Here is a 20,263-nt window from a genome sequence, read left to right as displayed (position 1 = left end):
GCACTTCATTCAACAGTGAATTCTTGATGTTCTTCTCAACTTGGATTACATATCTATAAAGGAGTAGGTTGCAGACATCTTCTGTAAACCCTTGGTGTCCCCAAGTTATCTTTAGTTGCAGTCAATGCTTGGGGTAAAGGAAGTTGTCCTTGGGGGGTCTATGTAAGGCTTTCCTTCTTTTTTTTAGTAGTTCATATTTTTTCATGTATTGCATCTGTCGCTTTTGGAGGGGGAATTTTTTCCATGTGGTTTTTCTCCCTTTCTTCACTTAGAGAGATTTCATTAGTTTGTACTGGGTACCTAATCAAGCCTTTTGTCGTTAGGACCCATTTCTTGCATTCATGCATTTAGAGTTTTTTACTCACCCTAAGTTTCACCTAAGGGGGGCTGTTAGATCATTTTAGCTATTAGTTACTTTTTTTTGTTTTTTGTTTAAGTTCACTTAGGAGTCCTTGCTTCTAGTTGCTTGAGTTGTGCATCTAGTTTAGCTTTTGTTCATCTAGTTTAGTTAGAGTTGAGATTGTTTTTGCTCCTCATGCTTGCATTTTAGTTCTCCTAAATTTAGCTCAGTGCTTTCTTTATAAGCATATCATTGTACAATTGTAATTCATTCTATATTCTTTTCCTTTGAGTAGTATAGCATTAATTTGTGTAGCTCTTGTTTGTGGCAAGTGTTTTTGTTTGTCATTTGGTCTTGTAGGTGCTTGTGTTGGAATATTCAATATGAAGAATTATGAATAATAATATTTTATTATTTTGAAAGTTTCGCATAAAAAGGAGGATTTGAGAAAATAAAATTTATTCATTTTATCAGACCCTATCTTTCTTTAGTTGCAAGATGAAAACCCTTTTTGAAATCAATTTTGGGGATGAAAACCCTCCTAGATGGTGAGTGAATTCATCTAGGTTTCACCATTGTGTTTCATTGATTAGATAGACTGAAAAAGTTCTTTTTTTCAATTTATGAGTCTGAAGTGAAAATATTGAAGATTTGCATATTTGAGGCTTTTATAGTAATTTGTATGACTACTGTGTGCGGGAAAAGCAGGTCAATGAAACTCAAAATGTGAAAATGTGGTCTCAAAGAGGCTTGCTCACACACCCACAAGACTTCTTGGTGCAAGTTATGGAGTCATGAAGAATGACTCAACTTCCCAAGGATGGTTCCATGGTTCTCTATCTCACAAGGTCTCTCAAGCCAATGCCTTTGCTCTCAGATCACTGAGCAAAGTGGCTTAGGGATGACAAATTTAAGAACGAGAGATGCTTATGATTGATTTAGTTATGAAAATGCATCCTATCTATGCATGATTCTACAAATGCAATAAACTAGATTATAAGATGACAAGATTAGTAGCAACACTACCCTAACATGATATAATAGTTTATGAGTTAAGCTAATGATAAAGGAAATAGTCTAAAATGCTTATTAGATGTATTCCTATAACAAAGAGAAGCTAGATGTGTTAATAAATTGAGCATAAATGAGATACTAAAGCTTGCATGGATCCTTAAAATGGAGGAATGAGAGCTCTATTTATAGTGAAAATAGGGCAATGGATGGTCAAGATTGAAAGAGTTAATCAAGGGTCAAGTTTGAAAGTTGTCAATCCATGTTTTCAATTTTCACCAATGAAATGGTGACAATTGTCAGCATAAGGCTAGTTGAGAGGAGAGGTAAGAAGCATTAAATGTTTGAGAAGACCTCATGGTTACCCTAGGAGGTAAGGGTTAAGGTTAGGTTAGGGTTATCCATTGGATAAAGCTTTTACCCAGGGGGTAAACTCTTGTGCAAAGGTTAAAGGAATAACCATGGTCAAAGCAACAAATGCTTGATGAGACCCTTGGGTTAGATGGAGGTTAAGTTAGTCAAAAAGTCTTTAACCATACCACTAAGGGTTAGTTAACCATTAATGGTTTGAAGACTTTGGGGACAAATTTGTAAGAGTCCTTCCAAATTTGGGGGCATTTCAAAGGCTTTAATGCCTGATGCTCTGCAAAAAGGATTAGAAAATCTGTTTGATGACAACACACACAAGAGCACAAGAAACAAACGTTAGTGTTAGCAACAAAAAATTATCCTAAACAAGCATATCAAGAGAGATATTAAGCATGAAATAGAAAGCATATAAATATAGAATACAATAGCTAATCAAGATGCTCATAGTTGCTCCTCCCTTGTTCCTCTCCTCTCCAAGTCCCAAATGAGTGTAGCTCTCAGCTTTTAGCACTAGCCCTGGATGCCATATGGAGATTCAAGATAGTTGAATATGATAAGCAAATGCTATGCAAGTGTAGATAGTGATGCTATGAGAAAGCTCTATGCTAATGCCACTATAACAACAATACTCTAAATGCTTCCTTTTTGCTTGAGGAGAAGGGTTCTATTTATAGAAGAAATGGGGAAATGAAGGGTTAAGATTGAGTAATCTTAACAAGGGTTAGGATTGAAAGATATTCAATCCATGTGAGACTTTCAACCCAATCCCATGTTGACAAGTGTCACCATGAGGAGGCTTGAGATGAGAGATAAGGAACATTAAATGCTTGAGGGGACATGATGGTTACCCTAGTCAAAGAAATAAATGCTTTGAAGAGACACATGGGTTACATGAGGGTTAAGTTAGGGGTCAAAGTCTTTAACCATGGGTGCAAATGGAATTAACCATTAATGGTCATGTAAGAGCCATAAGTGGTTTGGAAGACTTTAGAGGTTAATTTGTTGAACACACAAATCATTAATTGCTTTTCAAAGACTTTGGAGTCTTTGAGAAGTGACTCCAATTTGCTTAGGAATGTGACAATATTTAGGGGATGGATTAGGTTAATTAGGAAAGGTTTAGAAGAATCTAGAAGGGGTTTAGGCATGCAAGTGGATTTTTTAGGAAAATGCAAGTGGGAGGAATTTTGGTATTTTCAATTAAAATAAAATCATTTATTTCGATTAAATGGTGTAATTTGCATTTGGATAAATATTCAAATAAATATTAATTTATTTAAATGAGAAAAAGGAAGATAAAGCATTAAAATGCTTGAAGACTTTGAGGGAAACCATTAAAGGCTTGAAGACTTTAAGGAAAACCACCATTAAAGTCTTAAGAAGACTTTAAGGGAAGCCATTAAGTTTGAAGACTTTAAGGGAAACCATTAAAGACTTAAGAAGACTATAGAAGGAAGCCATCAAGTTTGAAGACTTTAAAGCCATTAAGTTTTGAAGACTTTAAGGGAAACCATTAAAGGTTTGAGAAGACTCTAGAAGGAAGCTATTAAGTTTGAAGACTTTAAGGGAAACCATTAAAGGTTTCAAGTGGGTGAGGATAAATAGGATTTTAAATAAATAATTTATTTAAAATAGTTGCGCAACTTGCATTTGTAGGAAAATGCAAGTGGGTAGAGGATAAAGGTGATTTAAATAAATGATTTATTTAAAATAGTTGTGCAACTTGCATTTGTAGGAAAATACAAGTGGGTAGAGGATAAAGGTGATTTAAATAAATGTTAATTTATTTAAATGTGAGAGGTGGGATTTTGGGGGGATTTTAAATAAATATTAATTTATTTAAATGTGAGAGAAGATTTAATTAAACAAATATGATTTATTTATTTAATTAATAGTTTGAATTTGGTTAAGTGAATTAAATCAAATAAATTGAATAAGTTATTTAATTAATAGGAGAAGAGGGTTAAGATGAATTAATTAAATATATTAATTTAATTAATTATTAATTGATGGTTAAATAATCAAATAAATACTAAGTATTCATTTAATTAAGTGGACAGATTTATGTGACTACAATGCCTTTTGAAGACTTTACTCCAAATTTGAGAAGTGACTTCCTCAAATTTAGGGAAAGGGGATAATGGATGGGTTTGGGGTTAATTGATTAGGATTAGATGGATTCTAGAAGAAATTAGGAATAGGGTTAGGAGGCAAGTGGGAAATGTAGGAAAATGCAAGTGGGTGAGGGAAAATAGAATTAATTAAAATAAATTGGTTTATTTCAATTTGGTTGTAAGTTGGGGATTTAAATAAATTAGATTTATTTAATTAGGGTAAACTATTTAATTAAATGTGAATTTAATTAAAAGTAGAGAGAAGGGCTTTAATTAAATAAAATGATTTATTCAATTAAATGACATAAAGGGCTTAAGTGAATTTAACTAAATAAATTGAATAATTTACTTAATTAAATAGAGGAATGAGAATAAAATGAACATTAAATATTCATTTAGGAATATGGTCATTTTATACGTCTACAACTACTATAATGTTTTGTATGATTGTTATAGTTGTCTATATTGGTTTATTATAATTTTTATTTTAACTTAAGAGGTGAAATATTGTCATACTAGTTTATAATATGTTTTGGAAATGAATAAAATTAGTATTTTTCATTTTTTTTCATTTGTTAAATTATTAAATATTTGTAGAAAAATAGAGGGTATATTTCAGTGCTATCAGAGTTAATTTTCCTACTAGCATGCGGGGTAGTAAATCTTATCTCATATCATATTCAAAAGTTGCACATGTGTGTCAGTTTGGAAGCTAACAATTGATGTGTATTTTATATGCGTCCAGGTGAAATAGTTCATATGTATTCCCAAAGGAATCTCAAAAGAGGGTAGTTTAATTTATTGAAAAATCCAAAAGTTATTTCTTTTTGCAAATTTGTAGGTAGAAGTAATTGTGGTAGATAGGGAAAGGAGACATGAGGGTAATATCATAAAATAGATGCTCAAGATAAATTAAGCTGACCAATTTATTGACACAAATGTTGTAGATTATGAATAAACCCAAGGTTAGTCACAACGACAATTGTGAATTGAGGAACACTACAAACAACATAAACAACAATGATATCAAAATAATAATAGTATCAACAACTAGACCCATGATTTTTAGACAGAGAATAAGACTTGGATGGTGATGGGATCAACAAAATACAAGAGAGAGCTATTTGGACTACCTACATGAATATAGATACTTTGCAAATGAATTTCATGAAGCTTTGTTTCTTACATATTTCTACTAATTAAAGCTAAAAGATAGCCCCAAGAAAGAGATAGGAACCCAAAACTTGGATTTACAATGAATATTAGATATACATATTTCTACCAATTGAAGCTAAAAAATATCCCCAAGAAAGAGAGAGGAACCCGCAACTTGGATTTACAATGAATATTAGATAACTTATCTATACCCACTTATGATGGATCAAATACGTGTATAACTCAAGTTTGGATCCAAAAGCTTGAAACTTACTTTTCATTAAGTATTATTTATGACAATGAGGTCATCAAATAGGAAACACTTCATTTATAAGGTGTGGCCCATGAATGGTGGTATCATTGTATGGTAACATGAGGTCATAGTCTAATTGACTCACATGTAGAATTCAACTAAAAGCTCATTGATAGATTTTATAAGAAGAATGCTAAAGTTCACTTAAGTGAATTAGCCTAGTTGAAGCAATATGGTTATGTGGATGATTATGTAATGAAATTTTAAAGACAATCAATCATGCTCCTAGATGTTTCAAAAATAAGACTGACTATATTCTTCATCAAGCGGTTGACTGAATCCCTCAAAGGTTGGATTAAGGTGTTTTATCTGCCCTCTTTGTAAGACGATATCAAAAGAGATTGAAGCATGGATTTCTCAACTTTAAATAACAAATTCTAGTCAAAACTGTTTTCAACAAAGGATAAGAAGCCTTTATAAAAGGAGTTGCCTAAGAAAACAAGCTTAGATGAAGAAGCCAAAAATTATTTGCATAGAAAAAAGGTTGTGTTTTTCTTGCAAAGAGCCATGGGATATAGGCCATGGATTTTAAAGTTGGTAATGAACCCCACAACTCCTAGAAATAACCTACAACCAAAATGCATATCACATCTGAAGAGAAAAAGCGATGATTGAGTGCTATGCAACCTTCAGTGAGATATTTATCCAAGAAAGAATAATTGATATGATTATATTGATTTAATAATATAAAAGAACTCCTAAGTTTAACTCAAGTGTGATAAAATAATAGGGGACCCAAGTAATTAATGATTGATTAATTAATTACTAAGGTGATTACTTAATTACTACAAGTCCCTAAAGATCAACTTAGGGAGAAGCTAAAGACATAATGATGAGTACAAAGATGGCATGTGTGGGTCTTGAGTTCAGGGCATAATGATGTATGCATGTACAAATGAATGAAATCTCTCACAACTAGAGAAAAGAAGAAAACCACATGAGAAAAAGTCCTCTCCAAAAGAGAGAAAATGAAATAATTGCACTAGTGAAATAAGGATAAGAGGGATAAATGTGAGATGTGACCCCTCAAGGATTTCTTCTAGCACACACGTACAATAGATGTCCCCCTCATAAGAGAGAGAATATGAGGATACAAATTCTCCCATAAAGAAGTAGCTCCCATGCCAAGGATGAAAGCTTGAAGAGAAAATACGATCCACTGCCTATAAACAACATTTGTCCCCTTTAAAAGAAATAGATTTACTATAATTTTTCAGGTTCTTTGTCAACAATTTTGAGGATATTTTCATTGTTGACTTTTCTATTGTGGATCTAGATCAAGAAGTGAGTTGTTTTGTGGAGTCTTACCTCTTCAAATAACTTGTTTACATTGTGCCTCGTCAAATTGTTTTCATATTGTGTACAAATTTCCTCGTAAGCAACACACTCAAAGATGATGTGCCATTTAGTTTCCACCACCCCTTTATTGCAAAAAAGACAAGTTTTTTCATCCCGTTCCTCCTTAAGGACACCCCATCTACGTATCTCACATCTAAGATGCTGGGACCCAATTCTGATTTGTGCAACTAGAAGTCTAGCCTTTCCCTTAATTACTACCATCAAGTAATCTTTTTTATCATGCTCCCCCAAGAGATTGAACTCTTTTATATGATGTGCCATTCCCATAAGATAGATGAATTAGGAATCCAAATCCAAATTGTGATCCTTTGAAAAGTGTTCATATGTTCTCATGTAAGAATGAGATAATATCAATCCAAAAACTTGTGAAACTCAACTATTATAATAACAATAGTGGAATTACAATAATGATGTGGCTACCAACATTAGAGAGATAATTTTTTTCAGCATAATCGTCCAAATTTTTAATATGTCTGCAAAATACAAATATTCACCGATCCAAATTTCAATCATTAATTTTTTAATTCATAATATAAGATATTTTTTAATTTATTTATTAATTTAATGGATAACTTCTTTATTCTCACGCACGGTTTCCGAGCGGAGATCATGGGTTTCCGAGCAACGTCCATTATTCCGTAACTGAATTTGAGATACTTATTTGAACAGAACGTTTTCGCAATGATTCTAACAATTAACTAAAAAAATACGAAAATGAGTTAATCATATAATTTTCTCAAATGGTGGCACTATTGCCTAAGACAAGCATTTGTATTAAGGTTATAAGTATCTGTATAATCTTTGTTCATACTCCCATGATCTCTCGGGTTCGAATCCCGCTGCCTTCGTCTATCCATTACCACGTAAATGCTATTCTTATCTTCCCGTTTTCATTGCAATGGCATCATTTAACTGCAAACAAACACTGCACGCTCTCCCCTACAGACAAGCATTTGTATTAAAGTTATAAGTATCTGTATAATCTTTGTTCATACTCCCATGACCTCTCGGGTTCGAATCCCGCTGCCTTCATCTATCTATTACCACGTAAATGCTATTCTTATCTTCCCGTTTTCATTGCAATGGCATCATTTAACTGCAAACAAACACTGCACGCTCTCCCCTACAGACAGCCATATCAAATCACGAACAAAAAAATCATCACACACATTTCTGCACTGTACCGTAACAAAAATCTCATTTCCTTTATGAGCCAGAATTTCTCAAATTATCAAAATATAATTCTTATTGATCATCTAAAAGCATTTAACTACAAACAGAGAGAGCACAGCCAGGGCAAGCAATGCGAATTCAATGCGAATTTTTTTACTACACACAGTTCTGCAAGGTGCGGCATAATAACCAGCTGTAGTAAAAATTTATCCAATTATCAAATTATTGAAGGGTCGGTTCTAATCGGTCCTATTTACTGCTTATCTATTAGTTTATATGGTGTGCAATTAGGGCTAAAACCCTGTATTACAAAGTCTGCTTCAATATTTGGTCGGAATCTCTCAGACCACCAAAATTCTAACGGTTCGATCCGTAAGAAGCCAATTTTTCATTCATCGGGTGTGCAGTTGGGGCCAGTTGCATCGGATCATCTGAAATCCTATATTACAAAGTCTGCGGCAACTAACATTTTTTTTCCCTTCAGCCATACGTATAAATTCATAAAACCCTTCGTTGAGAGACAATGGAGGCCGATATCGAAAGCCTGGTTGTGCTCGATTATTGCTGTGGGATGCTTATTTTATGTAATTCCACAATTTGGCGATCTTTCTACTCTTTTGGTAGCAGGGGACTTGAGTAATTTGAGGAAGAAGGCTCTAATTGCGATGTTTTTCGTTGTTTTGAGGTCGGTAGCTCAATATTTTCAGCAGGCTTTATTGTGGAAGGCGGCATTGAATGTGTCATACGAGATAAGGGGCCATGTTTTTGAGAGGGTTTTGAACAGAGATATGAGTTATTTCGAAGGTGCAGGAGGTGCTTTGGCTGGAGATATTGCTTACAGAATTACTGCCGAGGCTGAGGATGCTGCAGATACTGTGTATGCACTTCTCCATGTACGACTTTTCTTTATTTATTTTTATGAAAATCTTTAACTAGCATCTATCAATCGCTTTATTAAGTCCAAAATATATTCCCACTCCTTATTTAAAAAATCTTCTTTTAGCCCTTGTTTCCCTTGTTCTACATATTATTAAGTTTGTTACTGGACAAATTATCCTTGCATAGAGTTTGAAGAACAACTTCTTGCTATGCTTGAGTGATTTTATTGTTGGGTTTTTGAGCAAAAGGAACTACGGATGGTACCACAAAAACTTTGGAAAAATCAATAGGGTTGTATGTAATAGGGACTTCATGTGCATGTATTGCACCAAGGATTCCTTTTTTCTCTCTATCATAATTAGAGAATGTGAATCAAATAAGGCTTGAAGAGTCTAAATTTAAAATACGGAATTTAAAGCATTTTATCTATCTGTGTCAAAACAAAAGGCAGCTTTTAGTGGATGTTTATCTAGTTTACTTGTCCACCATAGGTGACATTCATTAGTAGCGAGGCTTTTCCTAGTGAGATTTTCAATAGTATTTTCCTTATGCAGTTGGAACTAGCCAACCTTCCCTGGTGGTACGATATTTTTCAAAAACTTAATCCAATGCCATCTTCTAGATTTTTGGTCTATGTGAAGGAAGTAGATCAACTTGTACTTTCTTTCCATCATCTAATGTTACACCCTTCCCTTTTTCAGCCATGGTCAATGTTGCTTTTGCAAATCTTGAGTTTTCTACTACAAAATATTTGGAAAAATCCACTCCTGATGTAGAAGTACTTGTATCCTTTTTCGATCCATGAATTCTCTATAGAACTCCAAAGCTGACAAGCTTTTCTTCAAGGAATGAATATTCAAAATTTGAAGCTGGTTATTGCTTAACAATGCAACCTGAATAAGGTGAGTGAATCAGCCAATTCTCGTAACACTTGATGATTCTTGTGGGATGTACAGGTAGTTATTTAAAATGCCAGCACAAATTTTAGTAGATTGTATAGGTGGTATGGTGGAGTCTCCTTCCATGGGGTGTACAATAATTGAAGTTGCAGGTTGTATGGCTTTCAGGGAGTGTGAATCAGCAGTAGGTACTGTGTAAAAATTCGCATAAGCAGTAGCCATATAACAATGACAGATTTGGAAGTGGCAAGTAATTTAGTAGAAATCATATGGTCAAAGTGTAATTGGTTTGAAGCAGTTCTCTAGTGGAGAATGAGATTGCTAGGAGCCGCTGTACAGTATGAAGTACTTGTGGCAATAAATAGTCCATATGATGTAGTATCCCTTACTAGGATTTTTCCACAAACTTGCAAGTGTTTCAATTTTTGCAGATAGACATTACTTCAAAGAGTTGTTGAACACTAGATCGATCAATATATCTGAATTTCATGAATAAGAATAATTGCTGCTATCTTAAATGAATATGAGCATTTTTACAAACATTTGTCATGCATTAAATCGGATCTTCATATTTCGTCAAACTCTTTAGTGCATTGAACAGTTTCACAATAATTAATTTTCTTAGACCTTCTAGAATATCATGAAAGTTTCTTACACAAAGATAATGATAAAATATATGTATATATATCACTATTGAAATTATTCCTGACCTTATATATGCTGGTGTAGACTTTACTAAGTTTTTTGATATGAATAAAAGTCTGAAACCATACTATTTGTGTGATGTCCCCTTTTTAAGCAAAATTTGTTTGTGAAAAATTAGTCTATTTTTAGAGTTTTCTCCTAGGCTAATTGTCGGGCAAGAGAGAACTTTAAAGTTCTTGGAGAGAACAGTATTAGTCTAGCAGAGGTGTTGTTCATAACAGTGAGTTCAATTGGTTTTGGTGAGCCTCTTGATGCTTTCAGAATTGATTTTCAACCTTTTGGGAGCTTTCCAAACTTCTTGGAGAAGTATGTTATTCTTAGAAAGTCACCTAGTTGCTTCAGTTCATTGTTTTAAGATTTCAAGGACATATTGGTATGGTCAAAGTTTCATATTTGTGTCATTCTAATACTTTCCACACCTTGAGTAATTTATTGATAATTAAATAATTATTAGTTAAGTTTTTTTTTGATCGGTAAATGTGTCTATTTATTTTATTAAAAGATCTGGATTTTAAGCTTGGCTTGAACTAGGTGGTGCTACAACCAGGGAGCCTCCTCCCCAAACTACAAGGCACCAAAGTGCCAAGACCCTTTAACAGGTCACTTGCTCAATTCTTTTACTTATAGCCATGCTTATCATGTGAACGAAGAAGCATATTGAAAGTGCCCGCCTTCATTGCTCTCTTATCCCTCTTCCACATCACCTCTATCCATCCACCTTCTTGCTCATTTTCCCCTTCCTCCTTCTCTGTTGCATTCCAAAACTCCTCAGTTGAGGCCCCAGGTGTTTGCCTTACCCCATCATTCACTTTGTTTGAAATAACCCTTATTTCAACCTTCTCCCCAATAGAGCAACAACCGACAGTATTACTGCATCCATCCTTAGCACTGTCTTTGTTAGATTTATTTGTTACTTGTAATGTCCCCATTTTCATGAGGATCAGTCCACAAAGGGGTTTGGCCTTTACTTGACCCTCGTAGGCCAAGGAGTAGATGAAAGGGTTGCTTGGGCAGCTGTTTGTGGCTTCACATTCTATTTTTATATGATTTTTGGTGAGATAATGTATTCTCACGTATGATGTCACGTGTGTTGTTAATTGCATTTTATATTATAATGATATTTTAAATTATCTAAAGTGCAATTAAATAATAAAGTCACTTAAATAATATTATTATTTTGAGGGGAATCTTCTAGAAGGTTCAATTAAATATTATTTTATTTCTATAAGGTGGCCGACCTCTTGAAAGAAAAAGAATAAATGGAGGAGGCAGCCTCATTGTGGATCATCCTGGAATTGATATTGGCATTGTTCAGTCTCGTGGAGCTGAAGGTTTCTGCAGTTGATCTATTTGTCTTTGGGAACAAAAACTCCCATTGATAGCATAACTGAGGTGGTGAGAGATCCACCGAAGGGTTGCAGATTGGAGGGGACATTTCAGTCCTTTCATTGGTGCCAAATTATGTGGCCAAGGGCCAATTTTTGTTAAGTTTGAATTAGGGATCTTGGAGACATTTTGGGTGCTGGAAATCTTCATCATTTGTGCTAACAAAGTGTCAAATTACATCTTCTGTATTCTGAAGTGGAAGCTCAGTTATTCTCAGTCTTTATATCAGTCACAGGTACACCATGATTTCACACATGGAGACCTAATTATGCCACGATTTCCCTACCTAGTTGGAGCGCTCCATTGTTGAGAGCATGGTGATAGTTTTTGGTGCTTGAGAGGGCACTTAGAAGCTGCAAACAAAATTATTATTGACTATCTACTTCAGAACAGGGGCGGCTGGGTAAAGGCTCCGATTTGAGCTAAAGAGGGCCTCTTTTCATTGGATATTGGTTGCTTCTTCATCAGCAAGCATAGGGCGCTTCTATAATCAAGTTCCTTTGAATTTCATAGCTATTTGCACTGTCAAATTAGGAGCTTAATGTTGCTGCTGTAGGTGTGCATACATGGTCAGATTTAGCTTCATATATGTCATTGTGAGCCAAGAGTCTTGGGTGTCTTTATAACAGCATTGTATTTGGGATTTCTTACAATAAAGGGGTTGGAAATTGGACTTATGTATTTAATGTGATGTGCATTTATGCCCAGCAATGATAGTTGCATGCCAACTGTTTGACATAATGTCACTTGACTGTAGATGTTGATTTGTACTTGCATTATTCATGAATCTCTTCATGTAGTTTAATTTATTAGTTTTCAAATTCAAGGATTTGCATTTATATGTTCAAACAAGCAAAAACCAAAAACTGCATCAGAATCAATAACACGCAGAGTTATGCAAAGGCTGTCCAGTGTGAATAACAGGCAGGGTTATTCAGTCTGAAAATTAAAACAGCAGGTTAATAGACAACTGTTTTGTCAATATTCCCTATACATTTCAGTCATATAACAACAGGGGATATTACATTACTTCCGTGTCCTTAACAATTGAGGGATCTACACTCTGTTTGTCCTTCGCATCTCCTGAACCTTTAAGCCTTTTGGGATTTCAACATCCTCTTCAACTGAGTAATGTTGTGGGGAGACCTCCCTCCACTAGGTTGCTTGTTTTCTCAATTTCTTCTTGGTACAATGAGCTGCAATATGACCTATTTGAAAACATCTTCTACATCTGAAATGGATTCCTTCACAATCCACAAATGCCAGTCAGCTTCCATTTGTTGATTTTAACTCAAAATCCTCAGGAATCTTCTTTTTTCACATCCATCTCCACAAACAACCGAGCATAAGTAGTATGCAAGAAACCAAGAGAACCCTCATCTATCCCCAAAAGTCTTCCCAAAGAGTTTCGTACAGCTTCAAAACAAGATTCAAACCAAAACTGAACCGGAAGATTAGGAAGTCCTACCCACATTGTAATCTTGTCGAAGGATTCATTGGCAGGGTTGAAAGTTGGATACCATGGTTTCAACAACAGCAAGCATTTCTCTTCCCAGCTCCATTGATGTTTGCATAAGATTTTTTTTCCTATCTTGCACATTCTCAAAAATTACCATGAAAAACCCTAGGGCACCAAGTAAATTTGAACATCCCCATCCAAAATTGGGCTCTAGAATTCTTTAATCCATTTATGTAAATCGCCCAAGCTTGGCCAAAAACCCTTGAATCTGCAAATCAAGCTCATTTCAGAAAAATATTTCTCATTTTCAGTCACTTCATTTGCTATTTCCTTCCCTAAACACACTATTGGCTGGCTCAATCTATTCCTATTTGTGCCTAAAGCCACTCCATTGTTGCCCACAAACCTCGCATTCCCTTTGCAGTGCTACACCCCCTGTCTCCTTTCCCCTTGCTTCCTTCGAGCCCAAAACTCATCCTTCCTTCCCCACACCATATTTGCATACTGCTCACCCTTGATCGATTTCACCTCCCTCCCATTGAAGCAATAGCCAAAACTGCCTCTTTTGCCACAAAGCCCATCAATCAAACCAGCATTTGCCGTCTATGAAGAAGCAAAAGAACGTCCAAAGTCACCCATAACAGGTCGGAAGCCATCTCCTTGATATTGCGACCACATTAAAACCCTAGGGAGCTGTAGCGTCGGCATAACGACACCCTTGTAGCCTATATAAACTTGCTAATTATTACTTAAGTTGTCTAAATATGAAAATATTAGAAAGACAACTTAGTGTAATTATTTATTTAAAATTTTGTTTCAAGTATGCCTCAAGAGGGGACGCCTAGGCAAAGGTGTTTTAACACATGAATTATTCTTATTTTTAAAAGGGAGTTTGTGAAGGAAAAAGGGACTTGTTATATTTTTATTATTATTAAATTCCTTCAGAATGTTATGAAAAGGAGTTGAGAGCTCATTTGGAGGTTGGCCATGATATGCAATTTGTTTCTACTAGAGAGAGAATGTTGAAGTTGCAGACTTTAGGATCACTAGCAAAAACAAAGAAACCTTCCACAAGATAGTATGGAATAATGAGCTTGCTTGAATATTTAGATATGAGAGATGTTACAAATGTACGATCACCTTGGTTAAATAGGCAAGGTGTGATGAAGTATGAACAACTACCCTTGATACAAACATTAGATGCATGATGCAAATATTAAATGCTTAGATAACTAAAAGTAAATGAGGTGAACATGATCCCATTATAACTAACTTATAGAATGCCACCTAGGACCTAAGTAAACTTAACATGTGAATAGGTTCCCACTAATGACTAGCTAGGTAATAATCTTATTCACACTAACGCCCCCACTTAAGTGCAACTTAGGGAGATGAAATTATTATGCAAATGGAAAGATGGGTCCCGACAACTAGGCCATGTTAGGTACCCATGTACAAAGCAAACAATCTCTCACAAAAGGAGAAAAAACACTTGGGTAAAAGCCCTCCCCAAAGGAGAGAATGCAAAGAAGATCATATACAAGTGATAGAATGAGTGATGTATGGAGGTCTCATCAATACCCCCCAAGAATTGCATTCATCATGAAGATATTATACAAAAGCCCCTCCAAAGGAGAGAGAAATAGAGACTACATAGCCCTGCCATAAGGAAGTGTCCTTAAAGCCATTGAAGAAGGCCTGAAGCCAAAAGAGAATCCAATGTCGACAAACCACATGTCTCCCCTTAGGAAGGAAGAAGTCCACTGGCGGATGAAGAAGCCACTCCAAGCCCATCTAAAAGGAGGGAATAAGTCTCAACAGATGCATTGATCAAGTGCCTTTGAAGATTTATTAATAAATGCAGGTTTTACCCCAATCAAGGAAGAAGGCAAAGAATGCGAAGACAAGAGAAGTCTCCAAAGAAGATGAATCATCAAGGAGGAAAGAAACCCCCTCAAAGAAGTCCTCCAAATATGCAAAAGAGGAATGACAAAACAAATCTACAATACCTATCATGAAACCACCTTGCAAAGACAAATTTGGAAAACAAAACATATCCTACTCAACTGAAGATCTGGAAACCATATCATCTCTAAAGTTTGAAAAAGCAGGAGGTGGTGGAGCCCGAACAACAAGGTTTGCAAAACCAATATCATTACTACCCACACTAGTTCTAGTAGAAGCCATTAGTGAACTCTTATCATTAGGGACAAAATGGGAGAAAGTATACACTTGATTGTCATGAACAATTGTATCTATGACAACAAGTTTCTTGTTATGCAAATCACGAATGAAGAATGAGTTAGGAGTGAATTCTATAGACAACCCACTTTGAGTAATCTGATAAATTGAAAGGAGATTATGAGTAATATCTAGCATGAAACGAACATCACCGAACCTTCCATTTTCCATGTAAATATCCCCCTTAGCATGAACATCAATATAACCACAATTAGCAAACAATATCTTAGTTGTCCATGAGGGCATAAAAGCATGAAGGTGGTTAAGCGAATATGTCATATGATTTGAATCACAAGAATCAAGTATTTATCCAATAGACCTATCAACATGACTTGTAATAAGTGCATGACCTTTCATCTTATTATCCTCCTTCCCAATACCTATGGACTTGGGTGTAGAAGATAAAGGTTGAGAGAAGATGAAGAAGAAGGTGAACAAGAAGATGGAAAAGCAATATTGTGTTCTTCAAGAAGCTGCTTCATGCCATCTAACTGTTTCCTACAATAATATTGCTCACCATGCCCAAGCCTATTGCAATAGTTACATTTTGATTTAGCATTCTCCTTCCTAGTCTTTTCCTCTTGAGAAGAGGTGGGAGGTTCATTTGATTTTTTCTTAGATATATTCTTCTTCTTTCCTTTACCCTTAGATTGTGCAATTAAAGCATGAGACTTGGGGGTGACATCAAGCTAACTAAGTTACATCAAGTTGATTGAGTTTTGCTTGTTCTCTAGTCAAGCCATCACATAATGTTTGAAATGAAGGCATTACAACTGATTTTCCTAATCCATCCATAATAGAGTAAAAGGAAGTAGAGGAGTATGAAAAGGCACCTTTTAACTTAGACAAAATCAGAAATATGCATTCCTTATCAATTTTGTCTTTCCCACATTTAGCTAATTAAGATCTTAATGGTTTGAACTTAACCAAATAATCTTCAGTAGTAGAGAAAATATCAATACAAAGAGATGCCAATTCTGCTTTCAATTGCATAGCCCTTACCTCACCAATTGGACCAAAGAGATCCTTATACTTGTCCCATACCTATTAGGGAGCAGTACGTTCCTCAATGTGGAAAAATAAGCTATTTGAAACATGTATTACGCAAGTAATTGGTTAAAAATTGAACGTGTATTAACAATGAGCAAACACTCAATAAATAGGTTTACAAAGAATTACAAGAGGGCAAGTTTCTAAAAAGAAATTGCCAATAAGATCGAGCAAGATCTTATTAAGATATTTACACTAAGTTTACAATATTGAGCATTAATAATAAAATAATAAAGTATTATTCTAATACCCTCCCTTAATGCTCAATCTATCAACTACACTAATAGACCCCCTGAATTTTACAAACTTATCTGGACTGAGGGGTTTGGTGAAAATATCTGCTGACTGCTCTGAGGTAGGAACATATAGCAACTGAATGGATCCGTCTTCAACCAACTGCTGAATGTAGTGACAATGAAGTTCTATATGTTTGGTTCTCTCATGGAAGACTGGATTCTTGGCAAGTTTGAGAATTCCCTGATTGTCTGAAAACAAGGGAGTCGGACCTGCTTGAGATATTTGCATATCTCCATGCATCTGGCGAAGCCAAACTGCCTCACAAGCTGCCTTAACAGCTCCTCTATAGTTTGCTTCTGTCGAAGAGAGAGCCACTGCCTGCTGCTTCTTACTAGTCCAGGTGACTACACCAGATCCCAAACTGAACACATATCCAGAGGTTGATTTCCTGTCATCAACTGAACCTGCCCAATCTGAATCTGTGAACCCACTGAGTCTAGGATCATCACTCCTAGTGTAAAGAACATAATCCGAGGTGCCTTTCACATAGCGTAGGACACGCTTCGCTGCTACCCAATGATCAGCCCTGGGGGCCGTCATGAAGTGTGAGATGTAGCTCACTGCAAAACAGAGGTTAGGTCTAGTGGCAGTGAGATAGATGAGACTGCCCACTAGTTGCCTGAATTGTGTTTCATCTACAAGAGGAGAATCAAACTTGGCTGACAATTTCAGACCAGTCTCCATAGGTGTGGAAGCAGGTTTGCAATCCTGCATTCGAAACTTGTCAAGCAAGCTTCTGGCATATGTAGACTGAGAAAGGAAGATGTTGCTATCAGTCTGCCAAACCTCAACACCCAAACAATAATGAAGAAGTCCTAAATCTGTCATATCAAAAGTGCTGCACAAATCCTGTTTGATTTCTGAAATCAAATGTGCTGAATTCCCAGTAATGATCAAGTCATCCACATAGACAACAAGAAAGAGAATGTCATTACCAGAGTGTTTGATATACAGATTTCTATCTGAAGGACTACGCTGAAAGCCTTGAGCAACCAAGTACTGATCAATTTTTATGTACCATGCTCGAGGAGCCTGTTTAAGTCCATAGAGTGCTTTCCGGAGTCTACACACTTGCGGTTCTGAACCGGCAACCTTGAAACTAAGAGGTTGCATCATGTAGACTTCTTCCTGCAATTCACCATTGAGGAAGGCACTCTTCACGTCCATCTGATGGACTTTCCAACCATACTAAGTTGCAATGGCGAGAAGAAGACGAATAGTACTCATCTTGGCAGTAGGAGCAAAAGTTTCCTCATAGTCAATGCCTTCTCGTTGTGTGAATCCTCGAGCAACTAATCTGGCCTTATATTTATCTAAGGTACCATCTGCATGAGACTTGACCTTATATACCCATTTACAGCTAATGGGTTTCTTCCCTGGAGGAAGATCTGAAAGAACCTAGGTGTGATTCTTCTGAAGACTTTGGAACTCAGCATCCATTGCCTTTTCCCACTTTGGAATCCCTTTGGCCTCTGCATATGTTTGAGGCTCATAGATACTGTGGATGTTAGCCATAAAAGCAAAATTAATTGTGTTTTGCTGTTTGCCCTTATTTCTGGAAGCTCTACCCTCAATGAGCTCACCAGGACGAAGAGCACTGATGGTCTTAGCCCACCATTTAGGCCGAAGAGTAGATGTGCCAACATTAGGAGCAGGAGGAATAACTGGAAGAGGAAGTGGATCGGGATCAGGAGTAGGAGGAAGATTAGCATCTTCCATAGGAAACTCAGGTAGTGCATCATCAAATACAGAATCTGCATCATCCCTCCCATCAGGTGAACCGAATGGAAGACATATACCTAAGTCAGAAGCCTTCAAAGGCTGATCCTCAAAATGCTGGTGAGACGAGGAAAGTTAAAATGGTCCTCGTTCTTCATCAAAGACAACATCACGACTGAAGATAAGACGATCAGAGTCTACATCAATCAGTCGGTAAGCCTTATGGTTGTCACTGAACCCTGTAAACATGAGCTTCTGACTCTTGGAATCCAACTTAGTGCGCTTGGCATCAGGAATCCACACATAAGCTAAAGAGCCAAAAACTTTCAAATGGCTGATCCTAGTTTTGCAACCAGACCATGCTTCCTCTGGAGTCTTATTTTTAACAGCATGAGTGGGTGACCTATTAAGAAGATAGACTGTGATGTCCCCTTCTAGCTAGAGACATCACTCTAGCTTGTGATTAGCCTATCAAAGACCCTCGTAGGCTAGTAGGATTGGATAGAGGGTCACCTTGGCGTGGAGATCTTCCGGGGACAGAGCAGAGTACACTTTTGGGTTGCTAGAGTTTGTTTATGATGAGTTTTGCTTTGAGTTTGGCTTGGCCAGGCTATTTTTAGCAGTTGGAGATGGACCCCTGCTATTTTTAGCAGACATCACGGTCAGATGGGTGGTCAACTGGTGAGCTCCAGTTTCAGACGACATAGCTAAATTCAAAATATTCATGGAGTTAGACAAGTTTGAATAACTTAGCATTTATTATTAAGTGATTTAATAATAAAGTTATAAAGTGACTTTATATTATAATCACTTAACTTGAGGGTCAACTCATCATTAGACGAGGCCATGTTTTTAATTAAATTATTTGAGCCAGACTATTGAAATATTAAAATTAAATGCCCATTTAATGATTAAAATCGTTTTGACACCCAAAGTGAAATTAAATGAAAGTACAAGCAAAATTGTAATTAAGAGGATTAGGGTACGATTTGCAAAAAGGATATATAGCGTTGAGTTTGGAAAGAAGGGGAGGATTGCTATTTTTTATTTTGGCATCTGTGAAATTGAAAGGGTTTTGCTCTGGAGACTAGGGTTTTCAGCCACCATTGGAGGACGTAGTTGCTTCAATGTTCACCATCTGAGCTGATGAAATATTCAGTGATATTTGGTTTCAGGAAGACTTCATTCAGAGGTCTTATTTGCATCTAATTACGCAGAATTGAAGAATAAATTCATGAGAAATTATTGTAGATTTATTGAAGAAATTTTGGTGATTAACAAGTATGGTACGGATTGCTACAGTACCGCCGTACGGACTGCTACAGTGCCACCGTACGGACTGCTACAATACCGCGTGAACAATAAATTTTTTTTAAAAAAATTAAAATTTGCAGTTTGCAGATTTTTCATCTACTGGGACAGCAAAAATCAGGTTTTTTTTTCAGGCATATTGGCCATAAAACAAAACAAACATTCCCTTGATAGTCTCGTAAATTAATTCCAGTAGTAATATTATTGTTTTAGTATTATTTTAAGCATAGGAGTTTATTTTAGTATTGTATCATTGCTCATTATTACCAAAAATACACAAAAAAAATCCATAAACATTCAAAAACCAAAATAAATTCAAATCTACTGCATTCAAAAGAAACAGTCAGCAGAGGAGAGCCAAGTTGGGTTCTTACATTGGTATCAGAGCTAAATCCTGCCATCCTGAGGGTTAAGCAATCACATGTAGCCGCCTGAGGTTGGCTCTCACAGATATTACACTCGCAGGCGAGCTTTGTTTGACAG

The 20,263-nt window shown here is 36.0% G+C and overlaps 1 protein-coding gene across 2 annotated transcripts in view; it reads left to right on the top strand.

The window, feature by feature from the left end:
- The first annotated feature begins 7,376 nt into the window (after positions 1 to 7,376).
- The window catches only part of LOC131077960 (ABC transporter B family member 29, chloroplastic), a 239,394-nt gene continuing 226,507 nt past the window's right edge, over positions 7,377 to 20,263 (top strand). The window contains exons 1-2 of one of the 2 annotated variants that reach the window (XM_058015560.2): positions 7,377 to 8,009; positions 8,106 to 8,727. In XM_058015560.2, coding sequence (XP_057871543.2) covers positions 7,744 to 8,009; positions 8,106 to 8,727 — 888 coding nt within the window. In that variant the 5' untranslated portion in view covers positions 7,377 to 7,743. Of the gene's footprint in view, positions 8,728 to 20,263 lie in introns of both variants that reach the window. The other variant, XM_058015559.2, reaches the window with a different exon arrangement.

The sequence above is a fragment of the Cryptomeria japonica genome, chromosome 5 (genome assembly GCF_030272615.1).
Source record: "Cryptomeria japonica chromosome 5, Sugi_1.0, whole genome shotgun sequence".
Taxonomy (NCBI): domain Eukaryota; kingdom Viridiplantae; phylum Streptophyta; class Pinopsida; order Cupressales; family Cupressaceae; genus Cryptomeria; species Cryptomeria japonica.
The sequence above is the reverse complement of the archived record's forward strand: the minus strand, read 5'-3'. Positions and strand labels throughout refer to the sequence as shown.